The sequence below is a fragment of the Lissotriton vulgaris genome, chromosome 1_2 (assembly GCF_964263255.1).
Source record: "Lissotriton vulgaris chromosome 1_2, aLisVul1.2, whole genome shotgun sequence".
Lineage (NCBI taxonomy): Eukaryota > Metazoa > Chordata > Amphibia > Caudata > Salamandridae > Lissotriton > Lissotriton vulgaris.
The window spans coordinates 16,282,837-16,299,429 of NC_141686.1; the positions used below are offsets into that span (position 1 = coordinate 16,282,837).

At 52.3% G+C, this 16,593-nt stretch overlaps 1 protein-coding gene across 1 annotated transcript in view; it reads right to left on the bottom strand.

The window, feature by feature from the left end:
• SMC1B (structural maintenance of chromosomes 1B) overlaps window positions 1-16,593 on the bottom strand; it is a 2,420,665-nt gene that overhangs the window by 193,691 nt on the left and 2,210,381 nt on the right. The window contains exon 22 of the mRNA XM_086952745.1: window positions 1,154-1,305. Coding sequence (XP_086808871.1) covers window positions 1,154-1,305 — 152 coding nt within the window. The remainder of the gene's footprint in view (window positions 1-1,153; window positions 1,306-16,593) is intronic.

Sequence of the window (16,593 nt, forward strand, 5' to 3'; positions counted from 1 at the left end):
AGATCTCATGGCGAACGAGTGGTCGGATATTTACTACCGAGCCGCCCACACCGCACGACATATAGCGAGCAAAGAGACGGTGGTTAAAGTCGTTATGTACTGGTATTTGACCCGGTCTGTCTGCATGGGGTAACCCTGAGCGCAGCCCACTTTGCTGGTGGGGATGTGGTGCAGAAGGTACGTTGATGCATTTGTTGTGGGAATGCAGGGAATTGACAAGCTATTGGTCTGCGTTTCTGGACGATGTGGATTGCCAGTTTGACACGCTTCCGTTCATATCCCGGAAAGGGAAACAAATGGGGTTGGCATTGGGAGCGACTCTCCAAAACATCTTATCGCATTGGGGAACGATGGTAAAGCCGACCTTTGTTGGGTGGTTACATAGGTTGTGTTTCATTCTGGGTATGGAACGCATACAGGCCTCCCTTAGCAACTCAATGGCAAGCATTAGCGAAATCTGGCTGCCACTGCTCTCGCTCCTGTCATCCGAAATGAATGAAATCACATGCCCCAGATACCTGTGTCTTCTCCGCCTCATGTGCCCCACGTCACCTACTTAGAGACGCTGTCCTGCATTTAAGAAAGGGGCTCCCACAGGGGTCCAGTCCGTAGCTTCCCAGCACACCAGTTTGAGCGAGGGCAAGGGGGTGGTCGGAGTTGCCTTTCTTTCTTTCACTTTTCTGTTTTTCTTTCTCTTTCACATTTCTTATTATATGGCATTATGGTTTACAAGTTGGAGCAGGACTTTGAAATACTAGAGACAATGCAGTCTTAGCAATGGGTCCAGCAGGGGGCATCCTAGGGGCACCCAAGTAATGCATGTCTCGGCTGAACAGGTCCTAAAAGTTGCCCCGTCTTATGAACATTGGACAGCTTCCTGAAAGTGTATGTTATTATTTGCTGAATGCCAATAAACAAAAAGTTAAACCTAAAATGAATGACACAACCAAAAGACTTGTTATTTAAAAACATCACTAGTAAAACTGCCATATCAGTAAACATTTTCATATTTAAATTGCAAGCATGTAGTGGCCAGATGTTTTTCTTTTTTTTTATGTGGCCCAATCTTTTTGGTGTTGCTAATGCTGGCTATTTTTTCAATATTCAGCGGTGTTAAAACAATTACAATGAAATATCTTTGTGACTGTTGTACCTGTGTATAGCAAAAACGAGTGCCAGTGCTGCCACAGACTTTTCCCCGCCTGACAAATTGTCCATTGGCATGAACCGTTTTCCAGGAGCCACACAATTATAAATAATCCCTTCAAGGTAGGGTTCTTCTGGGTTTTCTGGACTAAGAAAGGCCTGCAACAAAAGTGCAAATACAAGAATCTTTTTGACTGGATAATTATAAGCCATACATTTGGGCAGCAGATACAAAGCATTGGCCAACTCATTTGCTTTAACTTTGTATGGTGCATGGGCAAAACGACACTCAACGCACAAGTTACTACTTGTGTAACGATATATCTGTAAGAGACTTAGTTAGTGAGAGATTCCTTACCTTAGAATATCCCCAGGCGTCAGACTGGATCCGGAAATTTTTGCGCAGCAATACCCCTGCGCATCGGTAGGCGTCGTCCGCAGCTCCGCGTCCGTCGTCGTTAGCGCCTGTATGACATCGTCGGAGTACTTAGACGCCGCCCATGCGCGCTGACGTCAGTTTTGATACACAGCTTTTCCGCGCCAGATACGCAGAGCCATGATAGAACCAACACTAGTGACATGAAACTAGGGCCCTGAAAGGGGATGACCTTAACCCTGGATATCGGTCCGCAGAACGGGGTGGATGGGTGGGTCGGTAAGGAATCTATCACTAACTAATGTCTTTTACAGATATATCGGTGTGAGAAGTTGGCCTGATATATGATGTTCACTAGTTCTAGTGATCACCTTGTATTAGTCCAAACAACCCTTATGGTGATTGGTTGTAAGTCAACCTTATGGATCAGCTATCCTAATGGTAGCATGGACAAAGCAGTCTTAGGCTAAACTCTTTTGGCATGTGAAGCCAGCTGTTTTACCACATATAACCCCTTGAATACCAAATGAAAGGACACCACACAGGTAGTTATGAAAATAAACAAGATATTTATTAAATAACAAACACCTCTGAACTCTTTATGAGATCAGAGGGCTAAGCACATGACAAGACTCTTAAGAAAAATACGTTTAAGTTGCACAATTACAATGTTGTCCTAGGGGCACAACAAACCATATACTAAGTAAGTGGAATGTGAAAGTCGATAGAAGGAATGGAGCTGTACAGAGGCTGTAGGATCGCTAGGACCACACTTCCCTAACCTTAGGTAAGTAATAGGAGGCCCACTGAACGCGTGTGCAGAGTGTGAACTCACACGCGAGATGCGTAAGAACGTCTATGGACAGTACAGTTCAAGTAAAAGGTGAGTACGGACAATCCTGACTAGTTAGTACTAAAACGACTGTGGAACTGGACACTAGGAGAGTCAATCTTCCCTTGAGCACCGAAATGCTCTTGTTACCTCACCCACAGGCTGCGGGTGAATAGGTGCGAAGTTGTGTCGGGTTCCGGCGTTGAAGTCTATGGAGCCTGGAAGAAAAGATGCTGCAGGCGACCAGGAGGAAGATGTCCGGTGTGATCCAAGGGTGGATCAGTGAAGAGGAGAACCTGAAAGCAGAGGGGACAATGTTCAAAGTCATTAGCCAGTGACTGGAGTGGAATCAGGTGAAGAGTGGACGCTTGTCTCTGCAGCCACGTGGACCAGGTGGTGTCTTCGACATCCAGGATGGAGGCACGAGCTGTCCCACGCAGGCTCTCGCTGTCGGCGGTGTCGGATCCGGAGTCAACAGGCCTTGGCAAAGGCAACCCACGCGGTGAGTGGAAACGGCGTTTGGAGTGGACTAGGAAGGTCCAGGGTGCTTCTCCTTTGCAGGGAAGCAAGGGCCAGTCTGGAGCAACCAGGCCAGCAGATTGGATTTCAAGGTTCGTCATCTAGGAGGTCACTAGCCAGCCAGCAAGTGACCAGACAACGCGTCGAGCAGCAAACAGGCAGAAGGGCCCCACGTAGATCTTGTGGATGCTGGAGGGCTGGTCTTCGGTGCAGGAGCTGCTCGGGGTCGGGGCTTCTCAGTCCCCAAAGCACTGGGTCGAGGTTACCTCAGAAGTCGTGCTGGAGCGAAGTGCTGCTTCTTTCAAGATGGCCGGTCCCACGTGTCTCGTCGCACCCACGGATCTCAGCTGTGCTGCAGATGTAGGTAGAGGTTGGAGAGGTCTGGGAATCCGGGTCTCGTCGGGCTCTGAAGTCTGGATCCTCGAGGGAAGGCGACAAAGGGAAGCCGCTGGACGCTGATGGTGCCTGCTTGTGCAGGGTGGACACTCCTTACCCACAAGGGAGATTTCTTCAGTCTTCTTGGCAGAAAGTCGAAGTCCAGAGTTTCTTCTTGTAGAGTTTCAGTTCAGGATTAATCTAACTCGGAATGGGACCAGCTCCGACCTTTACCCTGCTAAAGGGGGCTGTACTACGACTAGGTCCCTCCTATGGGTGGGACCAGGAAGGGGGGTGGTTACACCCCCTATCCTTTGTCCGGTCTTGCGCCAGAGCTGGGGCTGGAGAGCCCCAGGAACTGGTTTAGACCAGTGTATGCACAGGGACACATTGTGTGCCCCAGGCATGTCTCATTCCTTTCAGCCCTGTCCTACCCAATACACAAAATCCTGTCTGGGGTGGTGCTAGCACCTCCCAAGGCAGGAAACCCTTTGTCCAAGCCTCCCTCGCTGGAAGGACTCCCAGCAGCAGGAGGTCAGACTTGTGTCTGGGGCAGCAGCATCCATTTTGTAATGCTGAGGCTCGGGTTAACTTTAACCGGGGTTCACAGTTAGGTGCATGTTGTGTCCCTCTATAAGGGTGGAATGCTACCCTGTCGCCAGAACTGGCGAGGGGGTAGTATTCCAATTCGTATGACACCTTACTCGACATGTTTTGATAATGCTATGCCAAAGTTAGCAATAACCGCAAGGATTATAATGCACTTAAGAGTATATGGTATAGCGTTATCATGGAAACAGCTAAAGGACTTGGTTCCGAAAGCTGTAGACAGGCTCAGCTCATGCCAGAGCACTATCTCACATAATTCCAAGCACTCTGCCTCCAGGATTGTTAAGGCCTGCCATAGGAGTGACTTATAGGAGTATATGCGTCCATTTTAGGGTTAGATATAGGGATACTATATCTAAAGCAAAGGGTGATTACACCACCTTGCCCCAGCTGATTGATCAGCCAGTTGTGTCAGATTTGGATGGCCAGCCAGGGGTGGCACAATACATGCTGCAGCCCCTGGTAGGCCCTGGGTGCACCTATGCCCTGGGTACCTAAGGTACACTGTACAGGGACTGATAAGGTGACTCAGTATCCAATTAGATATGTACCTAGAGTACATGGAATCCATTTTACAGAGAGAGCAGTGGGCCTGGGGTCCTGAATAGCAGGGCCCCAGGTCAACTAAGTCGAAAAACCAGCAAAACACCAGGCAAAAAGTTGGGGGCAACCATAGTCAGATATCCACCTTCCTACACCAAGTTCCAAGTACCAACAGCAGTTCAAGTTTACCTGTTCTGGAGTGTCTGGGTGAAGAGGTGCTAGATGGGTTGGTAGCCTTGCACACTATAATGTAGGCAAAGAGGTGGGGGCACCAAGATACAGGCTGCATAGGGGGACTTGGGGACAAGTCCAGGAACTCCTAACTGGGGGCTCGGTTTGTGGGGCCCTGGGAGCAGGGAAGCACCATCGGTTGTTATGGACCACACCCATGGATCTTGGATAGACCTTCAAAGGAGGACAAAACAGGACAGCTGGGCCACTCTCAATGCTGGCCTCTGCGATGCTGATATCCCACGCCGACTGCTTGGTCTTTGTGGTGCTGGAGTCTGGATTGGACTCAAATAAGCTTTTGTTGCTGCAAGGGTGTATTGGTGCAAGGCGACTACGGTTGGTCCTGAGGTCTTCTTACTTGGTGGGAATATGGATTGGCCTCTAGGAAAAAGATGACTATTTCCTGGACAGCTGCTGCATCGGTGGACCTGGTGAACAGCAGAACAGTGAGTCAGACGTTGTACTACGTCCCTGCAGGCTGCAAGGAAGTGGTTACTCTAATTCAAGAGGTTGATGTTGACGGCTTAGCAAAGTGCTGGATGCCCTCCAAGGCTTTCGAACGATGCACAGCTACAGCACAAGTTGGGTTGTCTCAATTGTCAGGACAGCAGCAGGTAGGCAGTCAGGGATTGACAAAGTCCACCAGCAGTCAGCAGTTTTTGCTTCACTGACTCTTCTTTGTCCTCTTCTTTCTTCAGTCAAATCTAATTTCCTGGTGTCAGGGAGCCACCTACATACTCAATTTAGGGGTGTGAAGGGTAGTAGCCAATGGGTTACCTACCCATGACGTCACTACACCCCCTGTATGAACACTTCCTGTGGGGAGTGGTCATAACAATGTCCCAGAAGTCCTAATTCTATCAAAATCAAAATATTGTTATCCTTCTTTTGTGGGGCTCATCATCCAGGTCGCCTTAGGGGTGTGACTGACCAGGTAGTGTACCAAGCCTCCAAGCATAGCTAATTTCCCACCTGTCCTGATGCCAAATGGGCCCCTGAGCAAGGGATGGCATCTCCCAAGTGTGGGGGAAGCTGGGGTCTCATATCAAAGGAAGCAAGAGCTTTGAAGTCACTGGCCTTGGTATACAGATTCATTAGCCAGCCTGCTGTAGGAGGTGTAAACACCTTCCTCCGGAGAAAGCACTGTTTTTGGCTTCAGAGAGCGCAGGCTCTCACCTGCAGGGGCTAAGAAACATGTCTGTGGTGGCAGGCTGGACAATACCAGTCATCCAGCATACTAAGAGGCTGGTAGGTTTTCAGGGGCCCCCTCTACGGTGTCCTCGGGTGCATGTTTTAATAAATCCACTACTGGCATCAGTAGGGATTTATCAAGACAAACATCACAGTGAAGTCAACATGTAGCTAGGAAACTTGTAATGACCAGTGCCTAGTTCACATACTTAAAGATGGCTTCCTTGTTCTCTTGTACTATCTAGAAATTTAACTAGACCGCACAGGAGCATGTCTGCTCCTGCAGATATGTCCTCACATGTAATATAATGCACTTTATCCTAGGGCTGCAGGGCCTGTTGCAGGGGTGGCTTACGTATATTTCATGCAGTATATGTGGGCATAGCACACAGGGTGTGCGCCATATTGTGTTTCCACCATTTCAGGCAGTCTGCATGAGTTCGGACTGGACTGTTCCCATGAGGCACAGGGTCAGACTGATTTGCATATGGCCATGTCTGAAATGGGGTGGCAGAGTGGGCTAAAGAACGGCGATGGATTAAACCCAGATCCGTTGACTGGGTGTGAGTGTTTGATTGGTTCAGATGCTCCGTCCATCACCACCCCCCTTTTGTACTGCTTTGTTCGTCATAAGTTGGCAGGGTATGCTCAGATGTGATTCCCTTGCTCACTTTGCCACTGGATTCAAGCAAGCCTGGCAGAAGACGGCTGTAATGCCAGAAACCGGTCCTAGGAAGCTTGTTTCCGGTCCAGGGAAGGCATGGCCTGGCAGTTCGGGCTGGACTGTTCCCATGAGGCAAAGGGTCAGACTGATTTGCATATGGCCATGTCTGAACTGGGGTGGCAGAGTGGGCTAAAGAACGGCGAAGGATTAAACCCAGATCTGTTGACTGGGTGTGAGTGTTTCATTGGTTCAGATGCTCCATCCATCACCACCCCCTTTTGTACCGCTTGGGTCATTTAGGGTGGCACAATACATGCTGCAGGTCTTAGAGACCTCTTCAGTACTTATGCCCTAGGTACCAGGGATAACATTTACTAGACACTTGAAGGTCTGCTAAATGTCTTACCAATTGGGGAACAATTGAACAGTACCTTGTTTTAGGGAAAGAGCACTGGCACTGGGGTTCTGATTAGCAGGAACCTAGTGCATTTCAGTCAAAATTGCATCAAATACCAGGCAAAAAAGTTTCTAGTGATCAAGTCAACAAGCATATGCAATACAAATTGGTCTTGCATTTGTTTGAATTTGAGCTACTTGCTTTGTAAATGACAATGTCTTTTACTGAGTTTGTGAGGCACGTGTTGTGTCACTGCTGTTCTGGAAGACACCCTCTGACAACTTGGAAATAACTTGTATAGGAAGCGCCAGAAATAAATAATCTGTAAGAGAAATATTGCATTATAATCTGGTGGCAAGTGTGTTCCTGGGTAGGGGGAGGTTGAAATAAGACAAGGAGGGATTGCATTATGGGCCTGGGTACATTAGCGGAGGAGTTCTGGGCTTTGGGAGCAGGTGAGTAAATTTTAAGGATCAGTGGGCAGGGGGAACCAGTGGGTCAGGAGGTTATGTGAAAGGGGATTGATTTGATTTGATTTGATTTGATTGCGGATTTATAGAGCGCGTAGCTACCCTCGGGCGTCCCAGCGCTAAAGTGACAGTCTAAAGGTGCTCCTGTGGATGGATTATTGAGGGAACAGCCAGGTTTTCAGTAGTCTGCAGAATGTAAGCAGATTGTTTTCTTTGCGGATGCTAATGGGGAGGCTATTCCAGAGCTTGGGAGCGTTGTAAGAAAAGCGGCGACCGCCCGTGCGAGCTCTTCTTATTCTGGGGACGCTGGCCAGAAATAGTGAGTCCGACCTGAGCTGTCTGGTGGATTTGTGGGGCTTAATGAGAGGTCTTAATATGGGTGGGCCTTTGCCTTGTAAGATTTTGTGGGAGATACACAGGGCTTTGAAGGCGATGCGCTCCTGGATGGGAAGCCAATGAAGTGCCTTGAGGGAGGGTTTAGCTGAGCACCTTGGATTCGTCCCCGTTAGTAGTCTTGCTGCCGCATTTTGGGCGTGCTGAAGTTTTTTTATAACAGCTACTGGCGCGCCCAGGTACAAGGCGTTTCCGTAGTCCAGTCTCGCTATGATGAGGCCCTGGAGCAGAATTTTCCTAGACTGGGGGGGGGGAGGGTAGGGGGGGGGGATGGGGATGAGGGGGAGGATCTTCAGAGCTGCTCGCATGAGCCTAAAGCAGGTGCTGGCTGTCTTTCTTGCTTGGGCTCTGAAGCTAAGGTCCTGGTCGAGCCAAAAGCCCAGGCTCTTGATTTCTTGTTTAGGTGTAGGAGGGGTGCCCATGCTGGATGGCCAGGCGAGGGTTTTAGGGAGTTTGTTTGGGTCGCCTAGGAGCATGATTTCGGATTTCTCTCCGTTAAGCTGGAGTCTGGAGTCGCCCATCCATTTGGATATTTTATGCAGGCATGAGACTAGGTTCTCCATGGATTGGTCAGCCTGGTTGATGGAGACGACTAGTTTTGTGTCGTCGGCGTACATGACCACCTTTATGCCGAATGTTGAGGCGATGTCGTCTAAAGGGGATATGTAAACATTAAAAAGGGTGGGGCTCAGAGAGGATCCCTGGGGAACCCCACAGTTCAGGGGGAAAGCTTTGGAGCGACCATAGTTGTCTGCTACTTGGAAGGTCCTGTGTTCCAAGAATAATTATAGCCAGGCCAGGGCAGTCCTAGTGATGCCGATTTTTTGGAGACGGTGGAGGAGGATGGTGTGATCCACCGCATCGAAGGCAGCGCTCAGGTCCAGGAGGATCACTGCCACTGATCCCCCTGCGTCCAAGATGGACCTTGTCTCCTCTGTTACGGCCAGGAGGGCGGTGTCAGTCCCCTGTCCTGGTCTGAACCCTGTCTGGGAGTGGCGAAGGAGGTTGTTTGTCTCTAGAAAAGTAGAGAGCTGGTCATTTACAAGATGTGCGGTCAGTGGATATAGGTGAAAAGGGACTAGTAGATACTACAGGGAAGGTCTATCAGTTATGGAATGCGAAGGAGTGTTAGGATATGGAGGAAGGGTGTGATCATGAATATACCAAGGTGGATAAACTAATACAATACTAATACAAAGTAAAAGTCAAAGGGAGTTTAGATAGCCATTTCAAGTTTAATAAATGACACGTGAGACTAATGCGGGCCAACTCCGGCCGCGCCATTGTGTAGAAGCACTGTCATGGTAGCTTAGCTCTTATATTTTTAAACATAGATGAAATTTCGGCCAAGCTTAGGGAAATTTAGGCATATAAAGGAACAAAGTATGTGAATTTGATCTGAGTGGACTTTAAGAGTTGTGGAATAGCGTAGGGCACTACTGAAGCCAGCTTGTCGGATGCCCCACAAGACTCACCTTTGCTTGTGAAGCAGTTCCGCAGAGACGACAAGAGCCACCGCCCCCTGTACCCACCTGACCCGTGCGGAGAGGGACACCCAGCAGGGATGAGATGGAACCAGGGATGGGAGCCAAGAAGAAATGAAGAGGTCTTGTTGGAGGTGGAGTAGGGTAGGGTCTTGGAACAAGTGGAGAAACAAGAAAGACCCAATTAGTACGGACGTCTATTCCCACCTCAGGGCAGACCACCAAACACATGTAATAAGGAGCTTCTTATTCCACTGTACTCACCAGGACTCAGGTGTGCTCAGGAACCAATGAAAGGACCACAACAAGCGCCCATGCGCTGTGGAAACAACGAAGGGAAAGCGCTCCTGCACTGTGTTAATGCAACCAAAGAATAACCACCAAGAACTAAGCGCTCCTGCGCTGTGATGAACAGTCAAACACACAGCGATCCTGCGCGGGGACTAATGCAACTAAAATAACATATAGCGCTCCTGCGCGATTCATAAATGCAAAACCAAAAAAGAAAATGAAGCGCTCCTGCGCAGTATAGCCAAGTAAGGAAAAGTACAGGGCCAGCTCTCCAAGGCTGCCGGGTAAGGTCAGGAACAACGCTCCTGCGTGGTGATCAAATGCAACCAAAAGAAACACAGCGCTCCTGCGCAGTTCGAGCAAAAGTAAATGTTGATGCAAGCACTTTAAATACAACAGTGATTGTCAGATAACAGCGCTCCTGCGCGGTTCGAGAATAAAGGAAAAGTTCAGGCAAGCGCTTCTGCTAGGCGGGGTGCGGAGGTAGGCAAGCAGCCGCAGCTTCTCGGGACTCAAAACGGGTTCCGGAAAGGAATTCAAAGCACTGAGATGGCGGGAAACGCAGTGTTTAAGTGTTTCCCCCGGAAGTGCTACATTCCAAGAATAACTAGACCAGGTTTCAACTTCCGCCCGGAACTGAGTATCCTGATGTCTACATGTGTTTGGCGGCCGCTAGAGACAGCGAATGCCGCAACGTGACACAGCTCCTGTATGAATCCTTATAACAATAATGTGCAATCAAAGTGAAAAGAAACACCTGTGGACGGAAGTTGTAAAAATAATCTGGTGCACAGCAGCGTGGGGTTTATATTGTAAACTATGCTTCCCCACACTTCCTTCCGAAAACTATAAGGAAAATAATTTAAAAAATGCAGAGGGCAGCGAATCAGGCTAAGAGGAGGCGCTTGTGAAAAACAATGATACATTCTCCTCCCATCCCCACCTGCAAGAGAGTGTCCACGTTGGAGTAATACATTTAGCTGTTGCCACCTTTCCCAGACAAGTAAAATAACAATATGGTAAAAATAACACTATCGATTGGGTTATCACTGCACTTTGGTGACAACACATAAACAGATGGTGAGTGCATGGTGTATTGTTTTTTTGGGAAGGAGGCGGAATAACGCAGAATGTTTCCTGTGGGAAGGAGTATACTGTTTGGTGAGTAGCACAGAAGTCCAAAGGGAGAAGGGAATGGGTAGAGACCTTCAAATATAACAAGGCGGGGCCTGGCCAAGCAACATGGCCGACAGGACGTGAGCTCCGCCAGCTCCCGACCGTCGGACCCAGAAATCCTTGAAAACCATCCTGTTCGGGCTCGTAGGGGGCTGAGGTGTGGGTCGCGAGATCCCCTCCTGCTGCAGACTCGCCTAGCTGGCCAGAAAACATCAGCGCCAGCGGACATCACCGAGTGCAAACCCCTGACTGAGGCCTAGACATGTGTAGAGGCGGACCTTTGTGCTGTGGACCTGCCGGCGGCCCGCGGGGGTCCCGACATTGGAGGCGTCACCCTAGTGGAGGAGTCCCCGGCCGGCAGATTGACGGTGAGCGGGAGGTTGTGGGGGGCCTACGGAGGCCGGCAGCAGCCGTTCCTGCGGCTGTTGGGACGTGTGCGGCGGTTGGTCCCTCCCACCTGGGCCTCCCCCAGCGCTAACGGAGCTTGTCCCTGGTGTCGCCGCCCAGCGGGGGTCCCGCCCGGCGGCTGCGGGAGTGCGGAGATTTAGAGCAGCCCCCACAGGAGGAGATCGGCGGCGGCTTGCTGCTGCGCGAGGACCCCGGACCGTGGCCTACGCCTGTCGGGAGCGGAGGTCCCGAACATTGACAAGAGCGGCCCCCGAGTCAGGAGGGGGGTATCGGCGGCCCAGTGGAGGTCCACGGCCCCGGAGCCGCCACCTGAGGACTGGACTCGCCCTGTGGGCCCCCCGGCTGGGAAGGGCCCTGGGAGTCGCCAGCGACGGCTGGCGCCGGAGGACGGAAGCGGCCCGGCCCCTAATTGCCGCAGTCAGGGCCCTGCTTTGTACGGACTCTGTGGTGTCCTGGCTACTGAATGGCCTTTGGGGCTGACGGCGGAGGCGCACGCTCCTTGGGGTGAGGTCCTGTGCTGGGCACGGGGGGCCCTGGACCATGACGATGCCCCTTTCGGCACACTGAAAGGGGGGAAGTGCCGCGAGGCGTCTCTGGGAGTGCCACTTCAGGGGCCCTATAGCACTAGACGGCCCTGCTGCGAGGCGGGTCTACCATCTTCGCGACCCAGAGAGCGGCCTGGAATCTGTTGGGGCCTCCCTCCCTCCTTGCGCTTTCCCTTCCCCTCTGACTCCGGGGTGCTGAAGCTGGAGCTACGGGGGAGCGGTGGATCTCGATCTCCGACGCTGTCCCAGGGAAAGACCGAGGACACTTGGAGGCTCTTACCTGACCCCCGCCGCCCTCGGATCCCAGACGGTGGGGGCGAAAGTTGGCTGTGCAGCGGAGCGGTGGGGCGGGTCCGTGTCCTGGCGCCACGACCCGGGAGGTGTGTGCATAGGCGGTACAGGGCCTGGACCTTGCCATCCTGTTGGTGATCTGCTATGACCTCTGAGGGTTTTGGCAATGCGCAAAGACAGGATGTCTCGCTCTACGCAGCCCAACAAAATCACTCAATACACTACCCAAAGACTGCCGTCCCAACGGATCATACGCCAATCGGGCCCGGAGGACGGGGTGGAGGCTCCCGGCGAACACTTCCGGGTGGAACTGTTGAAGGCGATCCAGGGCTCCCACACTGCACTAGAACGACAAATCGAGACGGTTTCCATCGACGTCAACCTGTTGAGGACGGATCTCCGGAAAGTGACGGACAAGGTCTCTGACGCAGAGGGCAATATTGCACAGCTACAAGGCGAGGTGGCCTCCCTCAGGAAGGCGGTCACACACCTCAGGGCCACGACAGGTGTCCTGGAGCGGAGAGCCGAGGATGCGGAGGGGAAGGCACGACGTAGCAACATCAGGGTCCTAGGTGTGCCGGAACGGGCAGAGGCAGGCAATGCTGAGCGCTTCCTTGAAAACTGAATTCGAACGCAGCTGTGTCCACGGGGCCTGCCGGAAGTATTTGAGATCAAAAGGGCCCACCGAGCTCTGGTCCCCCCGCCACGCCCTGGGGCTCCTCCGCGAGCACCAATAGCCAAAATACTGAATTATCGCGACAGGGACTGCATCCTGCGGGCGGCGAGGGAAACAGCAAATCTCACCATCGAAAACATATATCCGGATTATACCCAGCAAGTCCAGGAGCAACGGAAGTCCTTCCTGGGGGTCAAGCAAAAGCTCCGTGAGATGCAGCTGCAGTACATGCTGCTATACCCGGCTAAACTTAAGGTGCTCTTCCAGGGGAAGGAGCACTTCTTCGACTCCCCTGAGGAGGTCTGGGAATAGCTGGAGATCAGGGGAGACGACCTCCTGCCGGGTGAACGCAGTGGCCCCTGTGAGAAGTGGGGGACCCGGCCTCCACGGAAATGCCCCAACAGACGGCGGCGGCGCTCTGAGACCACGGTTAATGAGGAGCCTCGTAGAGTCACAGTGGGGGAAGATGGGGCTCTGCTTCTGGCGCCATCGGATGCCGAGGATGGCCCGGGGGCTCCGAAGCCACATGGATCTGAAGATGTCCTGGTTCCGGACACGTTGCAGGCTACAGTGAAGAACATGACTCTCACCGCTCCGGTGATTCCAGAGACTGGGGGGGGGCTGAGCCACTGGAGGAGACGGTACCACCCTGAGGTGCTTTATAGACTGAATGTACTGTGTGTCAGGCTTGTGAGGCCCTTGGGACCACCTTAGTTCCGCACTAGTGTGCAATGACCATGAGACGTACTCTTATTTGCGGGTGGGGCGGAGGGACCTCCTTTCAGATGATAGCGCATGTTTGCAGGGGGCAGGTGGGTGTGGTTGGGGAATTGCCTAACTAGAGGCTAGCCCACCTGGTTGAGCCTGGTGTTTGTCGCACTGACAATGGGTCGCATAGGGAGTTGGGAGGGGGGGGGGGCTGGAGTTTCTTTCTCTGTTTATTGAGGGTGATTGCCTTGTGGGGTGAATGGGGTGGCTGTGTAAGTCCTGGCACCAGCAGAGAGAGGGCAGATTAGCGTGTTTGGTTGTTGCTGTCATCTTGCTCGAGGGAGGGGGTGGGGGGGACTGTTCTAAGGTGTTCGTGGGAGCGGGGTGGTTGGAGTTGTGGGGGGAAATGTTGGGGGGGATTGTTGCAGGCATCAGGTGTATCACAGTTTGGGCTCAGGGTTGGCATAACACAGGAAGCAGAGCTGTAGGCCCGGATGGGCGCTGTCAACGGCCATGGGATATACGTTTTTAAGCTGGAACGTGAGGGGGCTAGGCACATGTACCAAGAGGCATAGGGTTCTATCCTTCCTCCGAAGACACGGAGTCTCCATTGCGTGCCTGCAGGAGACCCATCTGGATGATGAGGGTGCCCAAAAGTTAGGAAAAAAGTGGCGGGCCAAGTGTTTCATTCCTCCTTTTCTACGTATGCTAGGGGGGTCCTGATCTGGGTGGCCCCTGGGGTCCCGTTCGCCGTCCAATATGTGGAGGCGAATATCAATGGCAGGCACCTGCTCCTGCGGGTGAAGTTAGAGGGGAGGGATCTCTTACTATTGAATTCATAGGCACCAAATGTAGACGACCCTGACTTCTTTTTACACCTACAGGAAGTCCTTATTCTGGACCTAGAGGCCCCTCTTCTTTGGTTTGGGGACTTTAATTGTTTATTGGACCCAGTCTTAGATTCCCGCCCGGCACGGGAACAAAACCACGCATGACAGTGCGACTCCGGGAGGTGATGCAGAATTTGGGGGTCAGCGATGTGTGGCGTCTAGGTAACCCGATACAGAAGCTGTATACATGTTTTCCCCCCACTCATAACACACGTAGCCGACTGGACAGGGTTCTTGCTGCTAATGTTGACGCTTTTATCTCCCTAACGATTACACATCAGGCCCGTTTCTTGTCTGACCACTCTCCGGTGACATGCGTTGTACAATGGGAGAACTAGCCCTCCCACTCTCGAACCTGGAGGATGCAGGTGGACCTCTTGCAGGACCAGGTGGGGAGGGACCATGTGGAGACCGCTCTAGCTAACTACTTAGATTTGAACTGGGAGGGGGGGACATCGCCTACTCTACTAAATGGGATTCCCTGAAATCGGTAATACGCGGCAAATGTATGGGCCTCACCTATGGGGTCCGGAAGCAGCTGCTTCGAGATTTACGTGAGGCAGAGGATGATCTTCTGCGCCGACAAATGTTGTCGGATCCCAATGACATGAATCAAGAGTCGGAGCAGGCAGCCCGATCGGGTGTGCATGATATACTGAATCATCTAGACAAATACACTCTCGGCCAATATCGAAAGCGTCTCCATCGTGAAGGAGACAAATCGGACCAGCTATTAGCCTGGATTCTCAGACGTGAGTTCACCCCGATGAGGATAGTGGCCCTGAGGGGGCCTACAGGAGGAATGGTACACTCGGAAGCAGGCATTCTCTGAGTCCTCCAGTCCCACCTGCAAACTGTATATGCCACGGACCCTTCGGTTACTGAGGCCTCCTACCTATCTTATCTCCAGGGGCTGACTCTCCAGACCCTTCCGAAGGAGGCCGTAGAGGAATTGGATGAGGTCCTGACGCTCCGTCAGGTGAAGGCGGCGATGGCCAGCCTGCCGATGGCTAAATCCCCGGGGAGTGACGGCTTCCCCCCTGAATTCTATCAGACATTCTGGGATACTCTTGCCCACCTCATCTTACAGGTGTACCTTGAGGCGTTTGAACGTGACACCAACCCGCCTAGTATGAACCAGGGCAAAATCTGTATGATCCTGAAGACGGGTGGGGATAACTGCGACCCTGCGGCGTTCCGGCCCATCATCATGATAAACACGGACGTGAACATTTTGACCAAACTATTAGCCACCCGGCTGGGATAACTGCGACCGAAGGAGGCTGTAGAGGAATTGGATGAGGTCCTGACGCTCCGTCAGGTGAAGGCGGCGAGCCTGCCGATGGCTAAATCCCCGGGGAGTGACGGCTTCCCCCCTGAATTCTATCAGACATTCGGGGATACTCTTGCCCACCTCATCTTACAGGTGTACCTTGAGGCGTTTGAACGTGACACCCTTCCGCCTAGTATGAACCAGGGCAAAATCTGTATGATCCTGAAGCCGGGTGGGGATAACTGCGACCCTGCGGCGTTCCGGCCCATCATCATGATAAACACGGACGTGAACATTTTGACCAAACTATTAGCCACCCGGCTGGGATAACTGCGACCCTGCGGCGTTCCGGCCCATCATCATGATAAACACGGACGTGAAAATTTTGACCAAACTATTAGCCCACCTATATGGGCTATCTGGCCCTCCTGGTACAGACCAATGTGGTTTTATCCCGGGCCGTAATACCGCCATGAACCTAAGGCGGTTAAATCACATTATCCATGAGGTAAGCGACAGGGAGGATCAGCTGGTCCTGGTGTCGATTGACCTCGCTTAGGCCTTCGACGCCGTCGCCTGGGGGTACCTGTTGGAGGTCCTCCCGGTAGTGGGGTTGGGCCCCGACTTCTGTCGCTGTGTCCGGATACTATACAAGGCCCCTCGGGCCAGGGTCCGGCTTGGTTCAGCACGATCAGGGGAATGGCTGTTGGGACGAGGCACGCGGCAGGGGTGTCCCCTCTCGCCGCTCCTTTTTGCCCTGGCGATCGAGCCCTTGGCGGTCCACGTACGAACGGAAATGGCGCAGTGGGGTATCACAGTGGGCGACACGAGTAACGTGGTCTCATTATATGTGGACAACGCCCTCTTTTATTTAATGGCCCAGAGGGAATCGTTGACCATCCTGCTCTGGCACTTGAACCACTTTGGTGCGGCTTCGGGTCTGAAAATTAATTGCGGGAAGTCCCTGATCATCCCCCTGGCGGGTTACGGTACGGGGCCGCTGGCGGACCTGCTGAACTTAGGGCTGCGCTGGGAGCAGGAGGCGTTCCGGTATCTTGGGATCCAGGTGGCTCCAACAGATGCACAGTTATTGGCCCGTAATATC